Source organism: Equus asinus, chromosome 12 (genome assembly GCF_041296235.1).
Source record: "Equus asinus isolate D_3611 breed Donkey chromosome 12, EquAss-T2T_v2, whole genome shotgun sequence".
NCBI classification, from domain to species: domain Eukaryota; kingdom Metazoa; phylum Chordata; class Mammalia; order Perissodactyla; family Equidae; genus Equus; species Equus asinus.
Genome location: NC_091801.1, coordinates 69,686,072 through 69,712,829, shown reverse-complemented (window position 1 = coordinate 69,712,829; position 26,758 = coordinate 69,686,072). Strand labels below are relative to the sequence as shown.

The window sequence follows — 26,758 nt, the reverse complement described above, 5'->3', positions numbered from 1 at the left end:
CAGTGACAAAAATTAACTCAAAACGGATTTAAATTAATAGCTAAAACTATAAAATTCTTAGGAAAAAAACAGATAAATTTGCATGACCTTAGATTTGGCAATGGCTTCCGAGATATGATACCAAAAGTACAAGCAACAAAAGAAAATATAGATAGTTGGACTTCATCAAAATTAAAAACTTCTCTGCTTCAAAGAATACTATTAAGAAAGTAAAGAGACAACCCATAGAATGGGAAAAAAATTTGCAAATCATATATTTGATAATAGACTTGTATCCAGAATATATAAAGAACTCTTATAACTCAAAAATATAAACAGAAACAACCTTATTTGAAAACGGGCAAAAGATCTGAATAGAAACCTCTCCAAAGAAGATACACAAATGGCCAGTAAGCACATAAAAGGATGCTTCACATCAGCGGTCATCAAGGAAACGCAAGTGAAAACTACAGTGAGGTACTAACTTGTACACAAAGGTTCATAGCAGCGTTTCTTAATGATATCCAAATAAGAATCTATTAATAATAACAATCAAATGTCCATCAACTGACGAATGCAGATACAAAATGTGGTACATCCATACAGTAGAATATTATTTGGCCATAAAAAGGAATGCAGTACTGACACATACTATAACATGGACAAACCTTGAAAACATCACACTAAGTGACAGAAGTCAGTCACAAAAGACCATATATTATGATTCTATTTACATTAAGTGTCCAGAATAGGCAAATCCACAGAGACAGAAAGCAGTCTAGTGGCTCCTGAGGGCTGAGGGGAGTGGGGAAGGATGGGAAGGTGACAGCTAAAGGGTACAAGGTTTCTGTTTTTGGAGGTGATGAAAAAGTTCTAAAATTGAATGTGGTGATGGTCGCATATATCTGTGAATATACTAAAAACCACTAAATCGTACACTTTAAATGCTTGAATTATATGGTATGTGAATTATCTCTCAATACAGCTGTTATTTTATTTTTTAAAAGTCACCAAACAAAAGAATAAAAGAGCTAATGGAGATCAGAGGGAGTGATAACTGGGAGGGATTAAAAAGAAACTAGGTTACCATAGGTAACATCTCATTAAGGTGAATTTAAGGTGATAAAAACGAAATTGCTGAAATAAATTTCATTACAGCAAAACCGCATCCCACGACGAGGGATTCTCATTCAGTGCACCAAACTTCATAGCTATACATATAAAGGCGATCAGGACTGGCAGAGGACACGCTGACACACACAAGAATGGGGGGGGAGGGGAGTGTGTGTCCGCAACTTAGCACAGCAGAAGCTGTTCTGGATTTGAGCACCATCTAGTCAAACTAAACTTGGTGACTTCAGGCAAGTCACTTAACCCCTCTGAGCTTCAGCTTTAGCTTCCACTCTCTCATCTGTCAAATGTCTACTTCACTTTCATAGGATTATTAAGGGAGAAAATATCTATAACAAGACCTACCAATTTGTTGAGGGTATCTTCATATCTTTACATTTCTAGCATACTGCTTGTCAGATGATAGGTACTTAGTAAATATTTGTGGAGCTAACGTTAGAAAATGTAAAGAGTTTCGGAAAGGAAGAAATTAAAACACAGTTAAGTACATGAACTTCAATTGGACATGCCGACTCTAGAAGAACTTTACAAGTAAGATTTTTCACAAATCCATGATATAGAAGCTGTCAAGGCTCACATTATGCTCTTTTATGTGAAATTAGAAATTATTTTCTACCAGTAATTTAATGAACCGGCCAGAAAAAAAAAGGCTATTTGCAAGAACGTTTCTGTTATTTTCTCCACAATTCCTTTTCAGGCATCGCTTTACATTTTGATTTGTAAAATTTAACCCATTCTGCCCTTACAGATATAAAAAGAAACTATCACAAAATGACTTTTATCTAGACCAGGGGTGTGTCAAGTGCAGCCCACTCCTGGTCAAATCACATCCATTCGTTTATGTATCGTTTATAGCGGAGCCAGGCAGCTGCAACAGAGACAGAAAGCCAAAACTTGGTTGGGAAACAGGATATTATTAACTGTCCTTTTCAAACTCTCATATCTAGTAGTGGGAATGTAGACTTATAAACAATTAAATGCAAGGAAGTACTCTATTGTTTTGATGGATGAATGCAAAGCCAACACAGAGAAACCAAAGAAGAGATCAGTTTGGTCTGGGTGGGAAAAGAATGCAGAAAAAAGATGATACTTAAGCTTAGCCTTGAAAGAAGAATAGGTTCCTTCCAAGAAGCCAACGGGGAGAGGACATTCTAGGAAGAGGAAGTCATGTACACAAAGGCAAGGAGGCTTGACAGAGCATATACTGTGGAACTAGACCCAGCCTCTACAACTGGTATATAGAGTGCAAGGAGGGGTGTACCCAGTAACATGAACATTCTTGTAAACTACACTCAGTGGTCTAAAATGGCTATAGAGACTACTAGATACCATTTTTCGGAGAGAAAATGCCAGATGCTTTGGTCATGGCTAGAGACATGATCAAACAAGAATGATCTATAGAGACAATTCATGAGAATCGAGATTTATAAATATAGTCCTAGGCAAAGCTTTTTATTTTTTTAAGCCCAGCAATGGAACTTTATAAGTCAATAATGAGAATTACCATAGAAATGGACTCTCCAAATTATTTTAATGAGGAATTCTCATCTTCAGGTACAATGGTGACAGAGCTCAGCAAAAGGGCTCTCTCAACAACAAGCACAGGCATAGGCAATACTGAGTCAGTAAGAGGACTTACCTCACAGCTTACTGCAACTGAGAAGGGAAAAGTCACACTTACAAGGACAGTGGGTTGCGAATAGACAAGGAAAAAATAATTAATGTGTATTTCCAATATGAAACAGGTTATTGTGGTGAAATAACCTGTTTAGAGTTACGGTACATAGTCTTTGGTCAACCTCAAGGCTCAGTGTACTCATATGTAAAACAGTAATTAATTATGTTACCTAGAGACCCTGTGTACAGCAGAGTGGAACCCTACCCAGTGTTTTTGGGCCATCTTCTCACCTTCTGACGCTCTATCAGACAATGCTCCACTGCTAATGATGTGCTACTCCTAGGGTTTTCACAGCCAATTTTTTCGGAAGTAGGTGGCCAGGTCCTTCTTCCTAGTCTGTCTTAGTCTGGAAACTCCACCGAAACCTGTCTGCCATGGGTGTCCCTGCTAGTATTTGAAATGCCAGTGGCATAGCTTTCAGAATCACAGCAACACACAGCCACCAAAGTATGACAACCAACAGACAGATGGTGTGGTTCCCTGACCAGGAAACGAACCTGGGTGACAGCAGGAAAGTGCCAAATCTTAAATACTAGACCAGGGCTGGCTAAATGAATGAATACCCGTAAAGCATTTAGAACATAGCAGGCACACAAAAACACTGTGTGTTTGCTGTTATCAGGTTGCCTCGTAAGTACAGTCTACAAAAGATGTGTGCCTACTGGATATAAAATGAGGTTGTTAAGTCATAATGTAAAAAGTTGTGAATGGGACAGAAAGACTCATAATCTCCTCATCTGGAACACAGCATTTACTACTATGTAGTTCTCCTTATCTTTGTATATCTTTGTCTTATCTGCTAAGCTTTTTGAGGGCACAGGCCAATTATCTAAGAAAAGTAAAAACTAACCAAACTCAAATGTTTTGAATCAGTATTGCACAAAAAAGGGAGAAAATTACCTTGCCCAACCACTGCCCCAAAGAAAAGGAAACCTAAATCTTTGTCTTGGAGTAAAAGCCACCACTGCTGCCACCATCAGTTTAGAGACAGTAACTCTGAATTTTATAAATATTCTCTCTCTCCCTCCTCTATCTACTGAGTATCACCTATAACTTCTCACCGTGTACAACTTTTCCAACTACCATTTCTTTCTCTTCACTTATTCAGCTGCCTTCTTCTGGATCTGACACTACAACAGTAATAATAAATTTCAAACTAAAGGGTTTGATAACAGATGCCTTCCACGTCTTCTTTCAATAAATTTAAGAAATATAATGAAAAAGTGATTAAATCATTTTCAATCAACCATCATTATGGCAGACGGTGCTAGAAGGAAGCAGACAGGTAGATCCAAAGGCAAATGAAGCTTTCTGTCACCTTCAGGCTAGGCCTAGGCGTCTGAGTCCACAAAGCCTTCAAAGAAATTCATGCAAGGAACGTGCCTATTGCAACCTGGTCACATGCAAAAACCAAGCAAGGAGCACATCTGTTCAGAGCTTGCTCGAGTGCCTCAAGTCCTTCTCCAAATTGGGTTCAAAACTCCCACCCACAGAGAAAAAGCCAGTGCCTAAAGCAGCACTCAGGGACAAGCAAATTAACGTTTCCAAGGCCAATTGCTGACAGGCTAATTGGTTACAGCAACAAGAGTCTTCTGGCTGCTGAAGTTAGAAGAGGCTTCACTTCCCTGGCTTGCCCAATCCCATAAGAAACCAATTTACCACATCAGCTACAAAATATGAAAACACTGTCAGTGTGGGTTCAAATTAGCATATGACATTTCAAACAGAGGCAAATATTAATAGGATACCCAGAAGTAAGTAATTTTAAACTGGTTAAACAATTTTGGGAAAAACCTAAAATACCAATCACACCAGTGGTAGAGGAGTGACAAGTACAAAGAAAATCAAGAGTATCATTTCATTTTATCCAACTGGTTTGATTTGAATCCTCACCAAAACTGCTAAAAAGTTGCCAAACTGATTTAACTACTCTTACAGTTTCTTGCCCTCCTCTGACAGAGTCACTGAAAAGTTAAGTACCTCTGTACCTGCTGCAGTCTATTATAGGAGCTAGCTGCCCCCTGTGGCTATTAAGTAGACGAAATGCAGCTAGTTCAGACTAAGATGTGCTGTAAGATTCTGAACTCAGTACCAAAAAAAAAGTAAAAGTAACTCATTAACAATTCTTATATTGATTACATGTTGAAATAGTATTTTAGATATATTAGACTAAATCAAACAATACTAAAATTAATTTCTCATCTTTCGTCTTACATAGTAAGACGCATAGTAGAAAATTTTAAATTTCACATGTGGCTTATGTTATATTTTTATTGGACAGCGCTGCTATATATAAATAATGCTTTATATTAATATAGAACACAAATATATAATTTCAATTGTAAAGTAAAGAAAGAATAGGGAGAAATAGGTCTGGGTAATAAAATTATCTTCTCTAGAATAATCAAATTGGTGTCAACTGCTAATCACCAATCTAATAAAAGTTCCTTTATGCTTACCACAAGATAAAATCTTACGTTTTTTAAAAAAGAACCTGATGTTTCAAAAATGATCCTAAAGTCTGTTCTACTTTGCCTAGCATTAAACTAGTCTTAATTCTTTGCAGTGATCAGATATATGATAAAGTGCTAGCCCAATTCTTAAATCTGGTTGAGTGATTCCAACTCCGATTTTTCTGTAGTAGTCATTTTCATACCGTTTTAGGTCACTGAGATCTAACCCATGCCTTTGCTCCAAACATAAAAAAGAAGAACCAACAGAAAGAGTCTAGAAACACCCAGGCGGTATTGAGATACTATATATCTTCTGTTTTAAAAACTCTAACATGACTCACTCACTATTTCAAAAAGTGACATCCCAATGTGAATGGGAGAGCTCAGCAAACAGGACAGCACAGCGAGCAATTATTTCCACACATTCGGTCTTGTGGAGAAACCATGCCAACTTTCAGGCTGCTACAGTCAGTGGAAGAAAGAAAATCTGGAGGTGTTGGAATGGTTGGGAATTTATGGAGTGAGACTGCATGGTAACATGAGGTGAAGTGAGGCAAACAGCAGCCAAAACTTTCCTCTCCACAGCTCTTACTTACAAAGGGAACCACTCAACTTTCTGACTAAGAAAGCCAGGAGGAAAGGAAAGCACATTCTACACTTTTTAATATCCTAAAACTGTCCCAAACATAATTGGTCCACTGGTAGAAGGACAAAATGATGTGATATTTATGTGAACAGTACGTAAATCTTTTTAAGGTGTTTTTAAAGGTAAACAACAAAATCATGATCTGTTAACTTTGAATAATGAATAATAAATGAGATGTATATTTCTATTTTGTGACAGGGCCTGCATATACCACTGACAAACGAAACTGAGTAACCTAAACAACCGAAGGTAAAGCAGCGGAAATGAGGGTATATTCCTCATTCCTAGAAGAGTTGATCTTAAAATGTTGCAGTCAATAGTCCTATAGTTTCTCTGGCCTGACAGCCAAAACACATTTTTGGTTTTTTAGAGCTAGGGAATAATTCGGGCTCTATGCTACTAAATTCTAATAATTTAGTGACTGTACCTTTTACACAATTCTGAATTCTGCAATCAACAAACACAGGTCCATAAGGGTGATGGCTACCTCATATGAAGTATTCTGGTGCCACCTAGTGGCGCCTGTTTCCTGTCAAATGGGAAATGATTAGACCAAGGTTCTCAAAGCGTGGTCCGGGGACCACAGAACCAGCATCACCTGGGAACTTGTTAGAAATGCAAATTATTGGGCTCATCTCAGATCTACTGAAACTCTGGGGGTGGGGCTCAGCAATCTGGGTTTTAACAAGCCCTCCAAGTTTGAGAACCACTGGATTAAACAGTCCTTATACAAAAACTAAGTGGAATGTATTAAAAAATTAGGTTCATAAATTAACAAAAGTGCTCAATCTCTAACCTTGGAAAACAACTTATTTTTCTACATTCTGGATCCAAATATCTGTTTTATAGAACAATCTTAAAAGCCGCTTACCAACACATTTATATACATTCAACATCTGATGAGCATCAAATGAGTCCCAGTCTCTGAAAATATCAGATTAGCACCCTGAGGTCTCTGCCCTCAGGAAACCCAGTTCAAAGAGAAGACCAGAAACATTAACAAAGTAGATATAAATGCAAAAAGCCCCATGAAACAAAGAAAAAGCATAACTGGTATCAGGATACCAGGAGAGGGTTTGTTACAGTATCTGAAGGGGGAGGGGCGCTCACCTGGGAACGCATGAAAAGCCAAGGAGGGGCAATATTGGTGATTGTTAAATTAAGGGTCATCTACCCTAATATCAACAGACACCACTGAAAAAGTTCACTGTATACATCTGCTCTGTGCAACTACGTTATAAAGTAATCAAGAGACAAGTAGGTCTGATTAAGTCTCACTAAATTCTTTATTTTCTATTTCGGTGTTAGAGGAGAACATGGTTACCTTAAATAGCAACTTAAAACAACTGGGGTTCACTAAGAGAAGGCCCATAATTTATCTAGATGTTTGCATTTCTTGAAATTCAGTTTAGGGGCTGCCCTGGTGGTGAAGGAGTTAAGTTTGCACACTCTGCTTCAATGGCCTAGGATTCACAGGTTCAGATCCCGGGCACGGACCTATATACTGCTCATTAAGCCATGCTGTGGCAGGCGTCCCACATATAAAGTAGAGGAAGATGGGCACAGCTGTTAGCTCAGCGACACTCTTCCTCAAGCAAAAAGAAGAAGATTGGCAACAGACGTTAGCTCAGGGCCAATCTTCCTCACCAAATAAATAAATAAATTCAGCTTAATATTACGTCCTTCTTTGGAAAAAACCCTGAATTTTAGTAAGTATCTACTTATTCATAATTAAAGAGTAATATGCTTGAAGTAAAAGAACTATATCAAAAGATATATCCCCGGGGCTGGACCGGTGGCGCAGCAGCTAAGTGTGCACGTTCCACTTTGGCAGCCCAGGGTTCACCGATTCGGATCCCAGGTGAGGACACGGCACCACTTGGCAAGCCATGCTGTGGTAGGCATCCCACATATAAAGCAGAGGAAGATGGGCACAGATGTTAGCTCAGGGCTAATCTTCCTCAGGAAAAAAAAAAAAAGATATATCCCCATATGGCCACTGGTCCACACAGTCATAATTAAGTACCATCCCTTATTCCGTGCTCAAATCACACACCTATCACTTAGGAGGAAAAAAATCAACTCTGAAAAGATAGACTTGCAAACCCAAGTCTCTAATATGACAGGTAACATCACAGACATTCATATAGGTGGTATATGTATATAAAAGAATTTCAAAGACTTGCTCCATTGATTAGCTTTGATTTTGCCCTTTTCAAATAAAAACTTAGATGCACACAGAGACCAACTATTTAATACTAACATTGTAAGAGCAACTAATAGCCCATAACTGGATGAGTTTGTTTTTTGTGTATGTGAGAAAGACTGGCCCTGAGCCAACATCTGTTGTCAATCTTCCTCTTTTTGGTTGAGGAAGATTGTCACTGAGCTAACATCTGTGTCAATCTTCCTCTACTTTGTATGTGGGATGCCACCAGAGCATGGCTTGATGAATGGTATGTAGGTCCACACCCGGGATCTGAACCCGCCAACCCCAGGCTGCCAAAGCAGAGTGCGTGAACTTAACTATATGCCACCAGGCCAGCCCCTGAACTGATTTTTTATAAAAAGAATTTTCCTCATTGTCACTGTCATTACACAGACGGTTCTGTGTTGAGCCGATGTATGGGGCTAAGTGCCATACTGCTTTGCCAGTTCAACGCTCGGCTATTCACTAGCTCTGTGACCGTGGTCAAAATTAACTTTTGAGTTTTAAATTTTCTTATTTGTGAAAGAGAAGTAAAACCTCATATAACTGCCATAAGAACTAGAGGAAATATACAAAAATGCCTCGCACATCCTAACAGCTGTTAAAGATTCCTATCATCCATTGACAGCTATCAGAAAGAGAAGGGGGCACCAGACAAATTTAGGTCAAGGGGCTGCTCAATGAGCCTCATTTTCCCACCTGTGAGTTTCAGTGATGTCCAACCTCTTTCAGGGATTTTTATCACATGCCCCTTTATTTAATAGTACCTGCCTATATTCAGCTATGCCAGCTCCCTTTTCTTCACCCACTTCAACACTCTTGTAAATGGCTGCATCAAGAGGCGAGGCATGTTCCCAGGTCAAGACTAAACAATTAATAACGGCAAAGATACATTTAATAGCAACATCTCACACATATTTCCAAGACACAAATCAATATACATGAAATCTCACCAGTTGAGGAAAAGGATGACCCTGAAGCTCCTTCCATATAGAGGCTTTGTAACCTTTAGTCTTTTACCAAATGCAAATATGCTCCAATGTGAGAAATGCCCAGGGGTGTGCTGGTAACTGCTTAATAACTAGCTCTCCAGATGGTAGGAGGGGCTAATTTGTGGATTTGCCCACTTCTGTGGGTGGGGTTAATTCTTCTACCATGGTTCCTCCTACAACTCAACACCCAAATTCCTTAATTTCTTGATCGACTGATTGAGTCACTCAATAAGCATTTAGAGACCCTAAAATATACATAGCCCTGTGCCAAGTTCTGAGGATATGAGGATGACTATACATGAGTCCTACCCTCAAGGACCTTACAGGCCAGTGAGGGAAATACAATATATACAAGAAAGAAATATAAAAAACAAAGAAAACATGAGGGATGTATAACCTCTCAAAACAGGGAAAAGCTCTAATTGATAGCAGGCAGTACAATAAAAGGTCAAGTATTATTTATCTCAAGAATTCTTAGTATTGCCTATGCTTTCCACTTTGCAAATTTCAAAAATTCTGAGTTTCTTTTACCAGAGTTAACTAATATGCATGTATGTATGTGTGTATACATACATGCGTGTATCTGAATATCAGAGTTTCTCAGTCTCAGCACTACTGACATTTTAGGCTGGATAGTTTTGTGTTGTGCAGGGGCTGTCCCTACGCTTTGCGCAGGATGTTGAGCAGCATCTAAACACCAAGAGGCTGGCAGAGGCCAGTAGCACATACACCCCCTACCTCCAAGTTGTGACAACCAGAAATGTCTCTAGACATTGCCAAAGGTCCCCCCGGGGGCAGTATCGCCCACTATTGTAGATGCATGCATGTAGGTATGTATGTATGCACAGGTGCATAGGTGGGGGATATACAGGGATGGAGTATAAATACGGATCTATGGATATGGACCTCTGTGTGTATATGAATGAATGAGCTAGACAGCCAATTAGAGATAACTTTTATAATAATTTCTCTATTAGATTTTAAACATAGTCATTCATTTATTGTGTGCTTACTATGTATCAGGTGCTAATACAGGCCACAGAAGGGGGGAGGGGCACCTGACAAAAACTGCTACTGTCATGGAGCTTTCATTCAGGGCAGAGACAGACAATAAACAAAATAAACACACTAATTACATAGTATGTTAGAAAGTGAGAGAGTGAAAGAAAAATCAAGCAGGGAAAGGGTTAGAGGGTCTGAGATGAGTAGCATGAAGGATGTGTTGCAATTGTAAATTCCCAGGACTTACACATGCCAGGCAAAATGCTTAGGCGCAGATTTTCAGATCAGGTGCTTGTAGGTAACTTCTTGAGCACAGAATCTGAAAACCAGTCTAAATTTTATTAGATTTAATGTTATTAAGAGAGGAAATGCACTCATTTTGATTCATAACCAGCAAGGGAGTAGAATCCTACCAAATCCATGGGGGGGCTGTCACACTACCCCGCCACTTCCTCACTCCTCTTCTCTGCCCTGCCCTAGAGTCTCCTAAACCTCATTCACTCGGAAAAGCTCCCATTCCCTGAAGTAAGAACCGGCAGGCAAAACCATCAGAGATTATCTAACCACTAAGGTTCCTTTCAGCATCAAAATGACATTAATGGGTTATTAATATGAATTTGGTGAATACTGCTGAAGAGAAAGGAGAGGGTGATGAGGAAAAGGAATATGAATTTTATTCTGGTAAATCTTTCTGCAGGCCTTAATTGATGTTGGAAGGCTGATTTACACTTTATTGCGCTCATGTCCTAATCCATATCATTGTGTAATTCTGTGATTCTTTTTATTAACACATTTCAATCTCCTCCTCCAAAAGCTTATTTCATCAGAAGCTCTTTTCACCCAGTTAACTATAGAGTCTACAAGTATGATACCACAGTGAACAAACACACACGCCCTGGTATAACATAATAAGAAATATATATTTGGTCTCTTCCCCTAAAACTCTTGGAATCATCCAAGTGATAAATGTTATTTTATATGCTAAAGACATGACTGGTGGATGGGGGCTCCTGGATAGCCTCAGAATGGTGGCTGGTCGCTAGGGGAACCAACCAGGTGATTAGAGGGTTGGAACTTTCAGCCTCATCCCCAGACCTTCAGGGAGGGGAGAGGGGCTGGAGGTTGAGACAATCACCAGTGGGTGATGATTTAATCGATCACGCCTATATAATGAAGGCTCGATAAAAATCTCTAAAGTACAGGTTCAGAGAGCTTCCGAGTTGGTGAACACGTGGAGGTGCTGGGGGGGGGGTGGCGTGCCTGAGAGGGCATGGAAGCTCCACACCCTTTCCCCATATGCTGCCCTATGCATCTCTTCCATCTGGCCGTTCCTGAGTTGCATTCTTTTATAATAAACCAGTGATCTAGTAAGCAAAATGTTTCTCTGAGTTCAGGGAGCTGCTCTAGTGAATCACCAAACCCAAGATGGAGGAGGGGACAGGGTTGTGGAAGCCTCCGAGTTATAGCAACTAGGTCAGAAGCACAGGTGACGGCCTGACTTGAGATCACCATACGAAGAGGCGGGGGGCCATCTTGTGGGACTGAGCCCTGAACCTGTGAGATCTGACACTAACTCCAGGCAGATAGTATCAGAATTGAATTGAATTGTAGAACACCCAGCTGGTGTCTGCAGAGAACTGGAGAATTGCTTGGTGTGGGAAAAACACCCATATGTTTGGCTAGAAGTGTCAGAAGTGTTTTCAGTAGCAGAAGTAGAAATAGTGCAGTTTTTCCTTACACCTGGAAAACATGAAGATTTTAGCAAAATAACCGAGTTTTTCTAAAGAGCTGGATTTTTGATATTCTATAGCCAATGCCTTTATGCTTTTAGCACTAGACACCATAACTACGTATTTTCAATAGTCTTCATTTATTTAAGCTAAATAATATTTTGCTTTTATAATTGGCTCCAGCTATAAAAGCTATAAGAAATACAAACCTTGGCTTCTTATGGTTATTGTTATTTTTATTATCATTGTGACCAATACCACCACTATAATCACCTACTTCTAATTACTGCTTCTATTCAATAACATAATAATGGAAGAAAGCCCAGGAGCAAGGCCAGAAAGAAACCTTTCCAATTAAGGAGTGCTCTGGCTACAAGCAGCAGTTTTCTAGATGGAGAAATATATTACAACATAATGAAAGTCCAGAATGCGGATCTTCTGAAGAAAATAAGTCTTGAGAATGTGAGGTTGCTATGTGCTGGCATATCAAATCATGAACTAATTCTCCAAACAATTTTAACACAACAGATTTAAGTAAAATGGTTACTCCTTTTTCAAAAACTAAGGTGATGGATGATAGGGTTATGGGTAACTATAATTTTCTTTTTATTTTTCCCCATATTCATCAAGGTTTTAGATTTAAGACTGCCTTATTTCATCAGTAAAACTAGAATATTACCCCCAAAAGTACCGAGATTCGGAACTATTCACTGAACTTAATGCTTAACGTGCGAATTTCAAAGTTCACTTATTCAGAAGGACCACAAACTTTCATGACAAGTAATTTTTAACTCTAATGGCTGTTCTTTATTCAACATTATCTCTGAAGTAACTGCCAAAATGAAAACTCTGTTTCTTGCCTGTGCAGAAACTAAGGTGAGAAAGAAAGGAATCAGGTCTAAAAAGATGATGATTCTTAGTCAGAATACAAATTCTGGATACATGACAAGAACAGAGTATCATTCAATCAATTCACGATATCACTTCCACCAGTCAGGACTGCAACTGGCTGTAGAGAAGAAGAAACCTGGCTGCCATCACTTGACCAGAAATAACTTATCTTCCTGCCATTACAAGTAGTCCAGAAGTAGACAGACGAGAGTTGGCACAATGGCCCTAAAGGTCCCAGCTTCTTCCCTCCATGACCAGTTTCAACTCTGCTTGTACAGAGAGAAGAAGCTAAGGCCAAGAAACTGCGGTCTCTGGCTTCTTCAGAACACGAGCATGTCTAAGGGAAGGTGCTGAGAACTGCACTAGCAGAAAAGGACAAAAGCCAACAGGCTGTTCCACAAGAAGCATGCAACCTTATTTTGGTATTCAAAAAAAAGGAAAGAGAAAAGAAAAATCCGTTGATGTTACCCTCAACAAAATAACTAAAATTTTCTGAGCTAAATGTCATTTCAATGTTAAGTGACCGCTGCAAAGGCCTTAGACAACATAATCAATTTTCAATATGGTGTAATGGTTAAGGGAGAAACTAGGGAGCTGGACCGCTTATGCTCAAATCAACTCTACCTCTTACTAACGCCAGGACCTTAGGAAAGTTCTTAACTTCACTAAGACTTGTTTTGCTCACATATACAGTGGGGACAACAATGTCCCTACTGCACAGGATTAATGTTAGGACCAAACGAGATATCACATATAAAAAGAGCACACTGCCTACACACACCTGAAGTGTGCAACAAATTCAGCCATGATTATCTTTATCATTACGACCATCATCATCATCACCACACCTCGCCACAGTTCAGCAAACATCCAATTAACTGCTTGACCATAACAACTGAAGTCTTTCTGCCTTGTGGCTCCAGAGTCATAGAAAGAAAAGGAACATATGGAGAAAAATCGAAAAGCCTCCAACAAGGTTTTCTTATCTACTAGAACTTGGGCAATTTAAAACGTATCCTTTTCTTCCAATTGTTCCTCACGAATATTTAGCAAGGAGCTGATGAAAACTGTGAATCCTCGTGCATATACATCTTCCATAGAATTGCAGAGCATTAACCAAAGCTCTGAAGTCCATCCACGGTCATGCCCTGGCTTAGGAGCATGAAGGGAGCAGACACAACCCTGAGGTACACCAACATTCTGGGGAAGGGCCATTCCTCAAATTTACTAACTAAACTTAAATGGCTTACAAAAATTCAAGTGCTTAAAGATGATGTTAATAACAACAACTCTGCTTAAGAAAACACAAAAGTACATAATAAATTTTAAAATTTGAAAAATAAGCTCCAGTTATCCAAAAATTCTCCTAATGTAACAAATTTCAATTCCCAATTAGGGCAAATAAAGAAGGTATTACTAGAACACCAACAGAATTTAGAGAAAAGCTAAGAGACACGGTGGCAGTGAGTCTAATTGCCTAAACACCATATGCTGAACCTAATACAGGCAAAGATGATCCTTTCAGATAAGCTGGAAAGTTAAATAGGGACAACAACTCGGTAAGAAATATGCAACCAACAGGAAACAAAACACATGACCACCCCTCAAGTTCTTGGGAGCAAGAATCCCCTTTACCAATAATTTAATAATAGCAACAAGAGAATTTGCAGAGCAAAATGAGAAAATGACAACGAAGTGATCACTACCATCTATGTTATCAAAGCTCATTCTAATGTGCGATAAAACTAGGCACCTTAAAAGGTCAACAGAAAGTATGCTAATCTTACAAGGCCTTGGAAATGGGAATATTTCTGCTCTGAAGATCGTTCGTGGACTTACCCAATTGCTCTTCTGCACTTCAATTTCTCCCAATCTATTAATGACCGTGGTCCAAGAAAACAGTCAACTCAAATGCAAATCAAAGGACTAAAATAAAAATAGCTAACATTTACTGAGCACATATTAAATGTCAAGTACTGCTCTAAGTAATTTGTAAGTATCTCATTTAATTCCCACAATAATACCTTTTACTAATGAGAGATCTAAGGCAAACAGACGTTCAGAACTTGCCCAAGGTCACAAAAACAGTAAGCGATGGAGCTGGGGTGAGAACCCAGCCATTCTGTATGCAGAACCCTACACTCCTACATTACACCACCCTGCCTCTATTACAACATGGGCATAACATAAGACACAAAGTCATCTGGATGTCTTCTTTGGAAAAATGTCTATTCAGATCCTCTGCCCATTTTTTAATCAGGTTGTTTTCTTGTTGTTGAGTTGTATGAGTTCTTTATATTTTTTGGATATTAACCCCTTATTGGATATATGATTTGCACGTATCTGCCCCCATTCGGTAGGTTGTCTTCTCGTTTTGTTGATGGTTTCTTTGCTGTGCAGAAGTTTTTTAGTTTGACGATAGATGGAAACTACACTTTTGGTGGTGAGCACACGGTAGTATATACAGATTTGAATTATGATGTTGTACACCTGAAACCTATATAATGTTATAAACCAATGTTACCTCAAAAGAAAAAAGATACAAGGCACACAAATCAAATTCTCTTCACCTCAACCATATTATCTAGTTGAACTTATTTTTTCACCTGAGCTACTAAAATTATCTCCTCATTAGCCACTTGAGGTGTCTGCTTCCTCCAAAGCATCCTCAGTATTGCCATGAGGGTTATCCTTCAGAAAGTGGATCTTGCCATGCTCCTCCTCTACTTTGAAGTCTCCAATGATAAAGTCCTAACTCCTTGGCAAAGCAGCACCTTTTAGGCATTCAATGCTCACTTAATGATAACGTGTACCTCTTACTTTCCAGCTAGACTGTAAACAACTTGAAGGAAGAAACCTTTATAGTTTTGGCTAACATGTTTAATGAATTACTGATTTAGCTGGGCTCAAACCTAAAGCCTTGAACAGACTGCTAAACTCTTCTATCTTTGTCCCCCTCTTCACATCACAGGTCCTTTTTCTGCGCTCTGACTGTTAAATTTACTAACTGCTCGCTATTGTTTATGATAGCTATTGAATAAACACTATACTGAGAATACTTTGTATATATTGTTTAATCCCAACAACCTTATGAAGTGGGCATTTTTATCCCTATTTCACAGATAAGGAATTAGAAGTTCAAGGAAGTTACCTAACTTTGAGCAAGTTACAGAACGAAGGATGGAGCTGGGACTGGAGTCTGTATCAGGCTGTAATTAAGTACAGTAATGATATTGGCTCTGTTTCCTACAAGTCTTTCATCTATTATTACAGGCTGAGTTTCCTTCCAATTTCCTTAAATACCAGGTGTTTTTCTACCCCCTGGGTCCTTGGACAACATCTCAGTCCGTTGTCACGTTAAAACTGCTCTCCTAATGAGCTCTTGCCGAAGCACTCCAGTGGGAGGCATCCTAAGCATTCACTCCGCAGGGAGTTTGTCACGTCACCTGCCTCCTGCTCATAAACAGCCCAATTCAGCTTCATAACAATTGGTTCTCAGAGTGCGGTCCCCGAGACCCTTTCAAGGTGCAGAGGGTCAAAACTATTTTCATAATAATTGTAAGATGCTTCCTTGGATTCTTCTAGTGGTTTTTGTTCTTTCAGTGTTGGACATTTGTAATAATGGTGTGAAAGCAATGGTGGGACAAACTGCTGCACCTTAGGAGGAAGCAAAGCAGTGGCAGTAAACTGTCGCAGCGCACCTCACTGTACTCTTCTCTGCCACACTCTCGCAGTAAAACAAATGCCAGTTTCACTTAAGAATATCCTTGATGAGGCAGCACAAGCAAATTATCAAATCTCAATCATTGAGTACACGTCTTTTCATACTATATGATGAAACAGTAAATATTCATAAAACACTTGTGCTGCGCACCAAAGAATGATGGTTGTCTCAGGGAAAAGCCTTGTGTAATTGCTTGAGTTGGAGGTTGGACTAGCTGCTTTTTTCATGGAACACACTTTCGAATGGAAAGAATGACTAACAGACAAACTACAGCTATTCCGATTTGGGTATCTGGCAGACATTTTCTTGAAAATAAATGAAGTGGGACTGTCATTTCAAAGACAACAACTAACAGTATTTACTGCTAATGGTAACATGAGAGTTTTAAAGAAGAAATCGTAATTGTGAAGAGTTTGTGTTCACCATAATAGGTTCGAGAGTTTACATGACTTTTCTGATGAGATCAGTGGTGATAGTAATTATTTGCAGCCTTGTAACACTTTTTCTGTTTTCCCACTGTTCTGGTATTTTAATATGTTACTCTTCCCCATTAAGACTGTAAGGTTTATGAAGGCAGGAAGTACTTAATACTTGTTTGTGTCCTCTTTAAAACCTAGAACTGAATTACACAAAGAATAATCATGGGGTAAATATCTGTTGACTACCTTGTTATTCCAACTCCTGATATTAGTTAAAATGTGTGTGTGTATGTAGCATATCTGTATCAAACTAAGTTCATAACTATCCCAGACTCCCAGTGACTCTCTGTCAGGGTTCTTTAGTTCACTTTTTCTTCAAATAACTTACTCAAATTTTTTCTTAAATTAGCTTTCTTTGACAAATGCAAAACCAAGTTATTTGCTGCAAAATCAATCCAAATAATCAAAATAAACAATTCATTCTTTTAACAAACATTTAATGACCATATATAGCTCAAAAGCAGGAGTTGACAAACTACGGCCTGTGGGCCAAATCCAGCACACCATCTAGTTTTATAAATAAAGTTTTATTGGAGCACAGCCATGTCCGTTCATTTACGTATTGTCTATGGTGGCTTTTCCACCATAGCAGCAGAGTTGTGCCAGAGTAGTTGTGAAAGAGACCACATGGCCCACAAAACTGAAAATACTTGCTATCTAATCCCTTATAGAAAAACTTTGCTGACCCCTATCTTAGAGCATGAATCTCTCAAAAAATGCTTACATTTCTTTTTAAATTACATAGAAGATGATGTATTTTGCACCAAAATATACTTATTTTAAAAAACAAAACAAAAACAAAACAACAACAACAAAAAGAATTCTGTCACTAAAACACTCAAGAACCTTCAAAGAAAATCCTGAAGAAACTGAAATAATCCCCCAGGAGGTTCACGTTCGAGCTCTTCTGTTCAAGATTTCATTATGACCTTTATCCAGGGTTACCTACCAAAGTAAAATATCTATTACCACCAAAAATATACTACGAATCAGGCTGGGCAAGGTTAAGACATCTAGAGGCCATCCAGTAAAAGATAATGGGTGACTTCTGCTGCTGGTCATGAATGAATACCGGTATGGAACTGGCCTTGCTGCCATGAACAACAAGAGAGCTGGACAAAATGCGAAACGACTGCTTTCAGACAGCAGGACAATAGGCAGAGCAGAACTGTGATTCTGCAAAAAGGAAACAACAAGATAAGTCCTGCAATTGCCCTCCTCCCTGTGCAAGGGAGGAGGATCCAAGCAGAGCACAGCAGTCTTGAAGGATTGAGGCGACAGAGACTGGAGTTCAGAGAGGCTGAGGCAGCGAGGGTTTGCAAGTCAGAGCACTGGGAGGGAGCTATGCAGAGAAAGCACTCCGGGAATCCACACAGGGATCCCCTCTAGTCTGATGGTGAATCAGCTGCTGAGGAACAACTGCTGGGAGCTGTAAAGTGAACAATTCTCATTATTCACACAGGACTAGAAGACATTCAAATTCCATCCAGCAGAGAAGTGCTCTCTCACCGGACCCTCAGGGCAATCAACAGAGACTCCAGAAGGGCCAAGCTTTGTAACAAGGCTAAATTAGCCCGAAAGTAAAGCTACACCAGACCTGCCCTAACAAAGCTTAACAACAAGCCTGGAAAGGAATGGGCCTAATCCACAAATTACTTAGCTGCCTGCTAAAACAAACGTCAACACTCTTCAAAGGAAGAGGACAAAATCCAAAAACTCAACAACATAATACACACAATGTCCATGTGAAGAAGCAGCAATAGACAGAGAGGATGGAATTAGCAAAGATATTAAAACAGCTATTATAAATATGCTTCATATACTCAAGAATACAGAGAAAAACAGCATAATAAAGAGAGAACTAGAAGACAGAAATAAGATTCCATTTAATTCTTTTTTATGTTTTCTAGAGCTGAAAAATACAATATCTGAAATTAAAAATTTACTGGATAGACTTAACAGCAGATTAGACACTGGAGAAGATAAGACTAATGAACTTGAAGACAGAGCAATAGAAACTATTCAAACAGAAGCCAGAAAAAAAAGACTGGAAAAAAACCACCTGAGCTCTCAGTGACTTAAAGGACAACGTTAAGCAGTCTAACGTACATATAACTGGTGCCCCAGAAGCAGAAGAGAAGGAAAAGACAGGAAAAGTATTTGATGAAATAGTAGCAGAAATTTTTTCAAATTTGATCAAAACTATAAGCCCACAAATCAACAAAGCTCAAAGAACACCAGACAGAATAAACAAAGAAAATCACACCACGGCACATTACAGATTGCTGAAAACCAATGATACTAAAAAGAAAAAGAGATTACGTTGCTCCCCTACCTCCATATGTAAAATAAAATAAAAATAATTCTAATCCAAAGTAAGCAAATAACATCTTTCCAGCTCTGATCAAAAAATTTTGGTCAAGTTCATCAAAGCCAAACTTTTGTCATTTTTGTAAGGGCCTTCCTTTGCCAGCGACCCTAGTCTAAGCTTAGTCTGTCTATTGGATAATCAAGCATGAACAAAATAAAGTTAAATTACTGGAAAATAACTTTATCATCATGCATTTATGTACTGTACAGTTCACAAATGTCTCATACTTTTGATTGTATGCTCCTTAAGGTCAGGACCTTCACATTTAGCCTGTAAATCTCTAGTGTGGTTTCTAGCAGCACTTAAGTGTTTGAACACACATGAATGAGTCAATCTCTTTTCATCCCCAGTACATCACAATGTGGTATGTAGAACAAGGTGAGAAAACAGATGCCCAGAGGGATTAAATGATTGCTCCAAGGATATTCACAAGGTGAGCAGTATCTCACATCCTAGAGTAATGCCACCACACAGGATTACCTCAAAATAGATACAAAAGAAATAAGTTTTGATTATTACTTACTCTGAGTTTCCACAAGGTCCAAAGCAACATTAGAAGCTGTTTCCATTCCAGAACTAATGTAGGATTGGAAGTTCTTCAAGGAGGAGAGAGCAGATTCTACACCACTGAAGGATATAAAACCAGTTGAACCTGAACTGGAACCGGAACGCCCTGGCATCTTGAAATTATTACCTAAGTTTTCAAGCACAGTGAAATAAGATTTATGAGTCAGAATAATAACTGCATGGGAAAATAAAACTGCTGTAAACATCCATATGAATGTATGCAATATCCCACACATGCCACACTGTTAGCTACATTCTATATCCCTTGAGAGGATACTAAAGCATTGTGCCATCATCTGGACCACCAAACACAGATGCACTCAACAGATGGGGAAGGTAAGTGTCTTCATTTTTTAAAGGAGGGAGAATACCCTCTTCCAAAAGATTTCTTGATCCCCTAAGAATTCAACAACAGCACAGTTCTTAAAACATAAATGTGTTAAAAAAAAGTAGACCACTCATATGATGCATTTTTCTAAAAAATGAAAATAGTAACAATAAGATAGTAAAATAAGGGAGGATTCTGAAAACCTGTAATTTTCAATTTATCTAACATATATGCATATTGAATTCAGAAAACTAAAAAATATTTATTCCTGACAATTCCTCTGGGTTCTAAGAGATTTACAGATTTGGTGAGATCCCAGTTTCTGTTTCAGTAAAAGCAGAATTTCTCTATAAACTCGTATCTTCTGGTATCTGATCCACTATAACAGTTTCAGTTCTTATCTTCATATTAAACACTCCCTAATCTATATCTTCAACCACCAATTCTTTAAGCTTTGGACGACTTATGGAAAGCTGTCTACAAAAAAGACGTCTTTGCTTAATTCAGAAACCACCTGAAATTCAATCCACTGAAACCAACTAGAAAAGTGGAGAGAATTTATACAAGCTTATAGGGATGGGAAGGCTGTATGGTAGCAGAAAGAAGGTATTAGACACAGCATGAATTCAGGCTCTGCCACTTTACCACTGAGTGACCATGGGCTGATTGCTTAGACCTCTCTGAACCTCAGGTTTACTGTCTCTAAAACGGGAAGGACTATCACAGTGTGGTCTAACACACAGTACACAATTAATTAGCATTAGGACTTGCCCTCCTGCCCTTCCTTTCTTACATGGGAAACTGTCTAGTATCTCTGGCATTTCCATCCTCTCTGTTGCCACCCACTTTTATCTCACACCTGGACAACTATGGTAGTTTCTCAATTATCGGTCCTTTTTAATTAGAGTCATTCATTTATTCAACAAATAGGTATTGAGTGCCTTACCATGTCAATCATTAGACTCACTAAAAAAGACACAGGGTAGGGCCAGCCCCATGGCCGAGTGGTTAACTTGATGCGCTCCGCCTTGGTGGCCCAGGGCTTTGCTGATTTGGACCCTGGGCATGGACCTATTACTGCTCAACAGGCCATGCTGAGGCAGCGTCCCACATAGCACAACCAGAAGGACCTACAACTAGAATATACAGCTATGTACTGGGGGGCTTTGGGGAAAAGAAGAAAAATGGAAAGGAAAAAAAAAAGATTGGCAACAGATGTTAGCTCAGGTGCCAATCTTTAAAAAAAAAAAAAAAAAAAAGGCACAGGGCACACAAAGGGAAGGGCACAGAAAAGATGTCCACGATGCTGATTTCTATTTTTGAGGTGCCAGTCTATTACAGACAAACAGCCACAATACACTCTTCTTCAATTCAAATCATTCAGTTGACAAACGTTCAGTAAGTATGTCTTGGAGCATAATGTAGAGGATCTTAAGTACAGAATCAGTCCAGCTGGATCTGCGGGGGGTGGGAGAGAAGGGTCAATGGGACTTTTAGCTTTATCTGTTTTTTAAAATTTACCTTAAAAATCAGGAACTGAAACAAACATGGCAAAATGCTACAGATGTTAAAATTGGGATGATGGAACAAGATTCCCATTATGTTATTTACTGGGACTTTCTGTGATGTTAAACTTCCACCCCAAAAGTGAGGGAAAAAAAATATGACTACAAATACAAATGAGAAACCAATGATGACTTTTAAACATTTGCATTTTGGCGAAAGAGAGTGTTTATTTACAATCTCATTTTATTACACCAAACAAGCTGAAACAGTTTACACAACATAAATACAAACATACGCAATAAGATGGGAGATAAATAAATGCAGAGAAATCAGGATCAAAAAACAAATTAAAGGGGAAACCAAGTACAGAAGAAAATCTTTACTATAAGTGTAACACAAATTTGGCTATGAGCTTCCTGACAATCAAAGCAAAAAGTGAAAGCTACAGAATCTTCTTTCTCCATAAAGAAAAAGTACACCAGGAACTCAGGAAAAATACTCATTGCCATGGCAATCAAGGCAGTGTCGATCATCATATATAAGATGATAAAACTCATACTGAAAAATATCCTCAATAATATCCATACAATAAATGCAACAGTAAGCTTCGTAGGACTGCTTCTTAGACCATTCCTCAGAGAAGCTAAAGACAGGACATTTGTGGCAGATACCAGGTCAGTGCCCATCAAACCCATTTCCTCTTCAACCTGGTTATACAGCTAGACCACAGTTCAGAGCCTTCCCTGCAGTAAGCTGTGGCATACGACTGAATTCAAGACGATGAAATATGAGCCATTTCCAGATCCAGTCCCTAGAAACTACACACTCGTTCCCATTTGATAGCTTGAAATAGGCAAGCACAGTGACCTCTCACACAGTTTAGATGCTCTAAACTGAAGCTGGAGAATCACTGGAATCCTACATCACTACCTGGCAGAAAACTGCCCACCAATCAGGCTCCACGCATTAAAGAAATAAAAACTTCAATTGTGCAAAGCCACTTAGATTTGGAGGTTTACCTGTTACAGCACTCAAAAAAACATAGTCCTTCAAGGATCAAATCATACGGTTCAAGCACTCAGTTTTCTAGTCAGTCTTGATTCTAGTTTAAGTCTAAACTGCATAGAGCGGCACTGTCCAGGAGAACTTTCTGCCATGATAAAAACGTTCTATAATCTGCATTGTCTAATATGGAAGCCACTAGGCACACGTGGCTATCGATTACCCAAAATGTGGTTATCGTGACTGAGGAATTGAGTTTTAAATTTTATTTAATGTTAACCCATTTAAATCTAAATAGCCACATGTGCCTACTGGCTACTGCATTGGACAGCATGATTCTAGAGACACAATTATCGAAGTAAACTATATATATGAGCCATGGGGTAAGCAAGAAGGGGCAAAGTCACAGTATAAACAGGACGTATCTTCCTGGAATATCAATTTTACTTAAAGATAACACGAACCACGTTTAAATGAAAACAAACATTAGCTACATTATGAGTAAGTTGTGGAGACAATATAGAGTAGGGTTTAAACTACCGGACTACCCAAGTTGAAAGCCTGATTTGGCCACTTAAGTAGCTGAATGACTTTAGGCAAATTATTTAACCTCTCAATGCTTCACTTCTCCCTTCTGTAAAATGAGGATGATGCCCTGCCTAACTCAAGGACTACTACCAGGATTGAATGAGTTAATACACATATATAACAAAACATGAAGAATAATGCCCAGCACATAAATCCTAAAAATAAGAGCAAATATCACCATCAACTTTGTCACTGTAATACTGTGAGTAGCAATACAGAGTAGTGCTTAAGAGAACGGACACTAGACACACAGGCCTAAAAATTCCATCCTCTCCATGCCACTTAAAACTGCATGGCCCTGCTTAAGTTGCTTAACTTCTCCACCTGCAGTTTGCTCCTGGGTAATATGGAGATGATAATATTTATCTCAGAGCATTATTGGAAGGATAAATTAAATTGTGTAGTTTTCTCAAACTTGTCTGATCTTAAGAATCGGTTGAAATACTTACTAAAAATACAGATTTATGGGTATTATCTCAGACCTACTGAATCATAGACTCTAATGGACACTCTGAGGAAACTGTATTTTTATGAAGCACCCCAGATGATTTTAGGATCAAACAAGTATGGAGAACACTGAAATAATTGTGTCCCCCCAAAATTCATCTGTTGAGGTCCCTAACCCCCAATGTGATGGTATTTGCAAACGGGGCCTTTCGGGGATAGTCAGATTTAGATGAGGTTATGAGGATGGAGCCCTCATAATGGGATTGGTCTCCTGATCAGAAGAGAAAGAGTCACAAGAGCTCTCTTTCCACCATCGGACAGAGCAAGAAGGCAGCCATCTACAAACCAGAAAGAGAACCCTCACCAGCTTTCAACCATACCAGCACCTTGCTCTCAGACTTCTAGTCTCCAAAACTATGAGAAATAAATTTCTGTTTAAGCCACCAGTCTATGGTATTTATTTAATAGCAGCCCAAGCTGACTAAGACACAATGTATATAAGGATTAATACAATCCCAGATAAATGGAAAGTGTCTACCACATGGTACCTATCCCGATTATTTGAATTCATAATTCACATTACTCCAATGAAACTTAACACTTGCAGAGAGCTAGGGAAAACGTGGTCCTTCCCTTCTGTAATTCTGGAGCATTTCAAGGGAAAAGGTTCAGGTGAAAAGCAAAGAGAATGTATCGGGCAGAAAGATGGACACACTTTTCCCTATTTCTCCCACAAAGTATAGCTAAGTACATAAGTCACAGGACAGCCCCCACAACAAAGAATTATCTGGTCTGAAATGTCAATAGTGGAGTGGTTGAGAAACCCGAGTTTAAATCAACCTCCTCTTGGAGCCCTCCCAGGTAGCAATGATCGCGTTGTTCCCTGTACCTATTGTCTCCAAGAAAGTTTAAAACAAGGTTATGCATTTCTTGAGTTTGTCCCTAGCATATTATTTTGCCTCCCCTAACAGGCCTTGCCTTAGGCCATCTAAGCTACTGTAATAAAATACCACAAATTAGGTGGCTTATAAACAACGGAAATTTATTTCTCACATTCTGAAGACTAGAAGTCCAAGATAAATGCAGCAGCATGGTGGAGTTTTGGTGAAGGGCCTCTTCCTGGCCCCCACTTCGGCTCTGTCTTCACATGATAGAAGGGGTAAGGGATCTCTGCAGAGTCTCTTTTATAAGGGCACTAACCCCATTCATGAGAGCTCCACCCTCATGACCTAGGCACCTCCCAAAGGCCCCACCTCCTAATACCACCACACTGGCATTAGGATTTCAACATATGAATTGAAGGCATACAAACATTTAGACCGCGGCAGGTCTGTAAGATTCTCTGTAGGCAGGACCAACTATTGGCTAATACCAAAATACTTCTCCACTGTTCCTTCCTCTCATCTTTCTGTACAGCACAGTGGTAGGCAGAGAGCAAACAATTTATAGACTCTATGATGACCTTCCTTAAATCCATAGCAGCTCGTACAAGTTTAGCCAGAGCTGTATCTCCCTTTTCAAGATGCAAGAATACATCTTTCTTTATGAAGCCTTCCCTTATCCATACAAGCAATTGCTTGTTCCCTCCCTCATGCTACCACTATTCCTCTCTCTCTCTCACGTACACACTTCCATTATAAAACTCAATAGAATTCATCACAACTATTTGCTCACATGTCTGCCACTCCTTCACTCTGGGAGCGACTTAAACTAGAACTCTGACATACTCTACAGCACATAAAACAGCTCCTCACACAAAACAGACGATCAATAAAGCCCTGGCCAGAGTTACAACAGTAACAACCACCACCATTTCTAGGTCCCCCACGGTGGGCCATAACTGGTGCCCCAGAGCTTCCATCTCATTGTCGCTAATCCTCACAGTCATTTACACACGAGAAAAGGAACCTGAGGCCCAAAGAGTTTATTTAAACGACAAGCCCAAGGCCCTGCTTTTAAAGACAGTCCAAACCAGATTTATTTGGATCAAGAATTCGTGATCTTTTCCCCACACCTTTAGGGCTGAAGGATGAGGACACGGCGTCTCGGAGAGGGAGGTAAACTGCACCAGCCTCACTGCTGTGGTGTGAAAAGAACCAGGACCGTAAGCTCGACAGACTCCAGCTTAGGGCACCCGCGGAGCGCCCGAGACGGAGACGACACCTCCCGCCACCCTCCCCATCGCCATGCCCGGCCTCTGCCTTACCTGGAGGCCAGACCTTGCTCCGTTCGGCTGCACCCTGATCGCCCACACTGAGACCCCCACTCCTCGCTTAACTTCCTGCCCCTGTCGCTGAAACTGCGAGCGCGGGCTCTGACGTCATCAGCCGTTGCCCGCGAGAGGTCACATGACGCCCCGCCCTGCTCTCCGCCCCTTTGGTCATGTGACGGCCGGGGGAGCCAGGGGCGGAAGCCGGGTTCTGGCCGGCTCACGATCCCGGGCTGGAGGTAGAAGGAGAGCCCTGCGGAGCGGGAAGGGTGGGGTCTCTGGGGCTGACCCCGCGCGCGATCGCCGGCCTTGCGCTTGCGCCCTGGCGCGGCCCGGGTGACAGGTGAGTCCGGGCGGGGTGCGCTCGCCCACTCCTTTCACATCACTCTCCCCTCCCCCGTCCCGGGGCTGGGCCGCGCTGGCCCCGCGGGCATCTGCCGCTTGGGGTGGGGTCTGGACGGGGGAGCCTGGCAGGGAGGACTGAGGGACTTCTGGGGCTGGGGCTGCAGTCCAGGCTCTTCATCTCCACTTAGATGGAAATAATTTTCCACGCCACTTTGGCGCTTTAGGAAGGCATGTTCAGATGCTTGGCCCGCATCTGATCCTTCCAAGTCTCCAGGAGCAATGCTGTGTGGACCTTCGTGTTCCTCCGTTTACTCTCGAGAAAACGGAGTGGTTAGTGAGCGCTTTTACATTCTGACGGAGCTGGGTTTTCATTCGAGTTCTGCCGTGGGCTTTGAGTTTGAGGAAGTCATTGCTCTTCTCTGCACCTTAATTCCCTCACCTTTGACGTGCTGGTGCCAAAGTCCTTTGCATTTCGAAAAAA

The 26,758-nt window shown here is 40.0% G+C and overlaps 2 protein-coding genes across 3 annotated transcripts in view; one reads left to right on the top strand and one right to left on the bottom strand.

Annotated features, from left to right (window-relative positions):
• NSMCE2 (NSE2 (MMS21) homolog, SMC5-SMC6 complex SUMO ligase) overlaps nucleotides 1-26,066 on the bottom strand; it is a 226,004-nt gene extending 199,938 nt beyond the window's left edge. Inside the window, exons 1-2 of the mRNA XM_014854041.3 lie at nucleotides 25,930-26,066; nucleotides 19,809-19,979 (exon numbers count right to left, since the gene is read on the bottom strand). Coding sequence (XP_014709527.3) covers nucleotides 19,809-19,965 — 157 coding nt within the window. The 5' untranslated portion in view covers nucleotides 19,966-19,979; nucleotides 25,930-26,066. The remainder of the gene's footprint in view (nucleotides 1-19,808; nucleotides 19,980-25,929) is intronic.
• Nucleotides 26,067-26,093: 27 nt separating this feature from the next.
• Nucleotides 26,094-26,758, top strand: part of WASHC5 (WASH complex subunit 5) — a 58,698-nt gene continuing 58,033 nt past the window's right edge. For both annotated transcript variants that reach the window (XM_014854039.3, XM_070481588.1), the window contains exon 1: nucleotides 26,094-26,275. The gene's annotated coding sequence lies outside the window, so the exon portion shown is untranslated. The remainder of the gene's footprint in view (nucleotides 26,276-26,758) is intronic.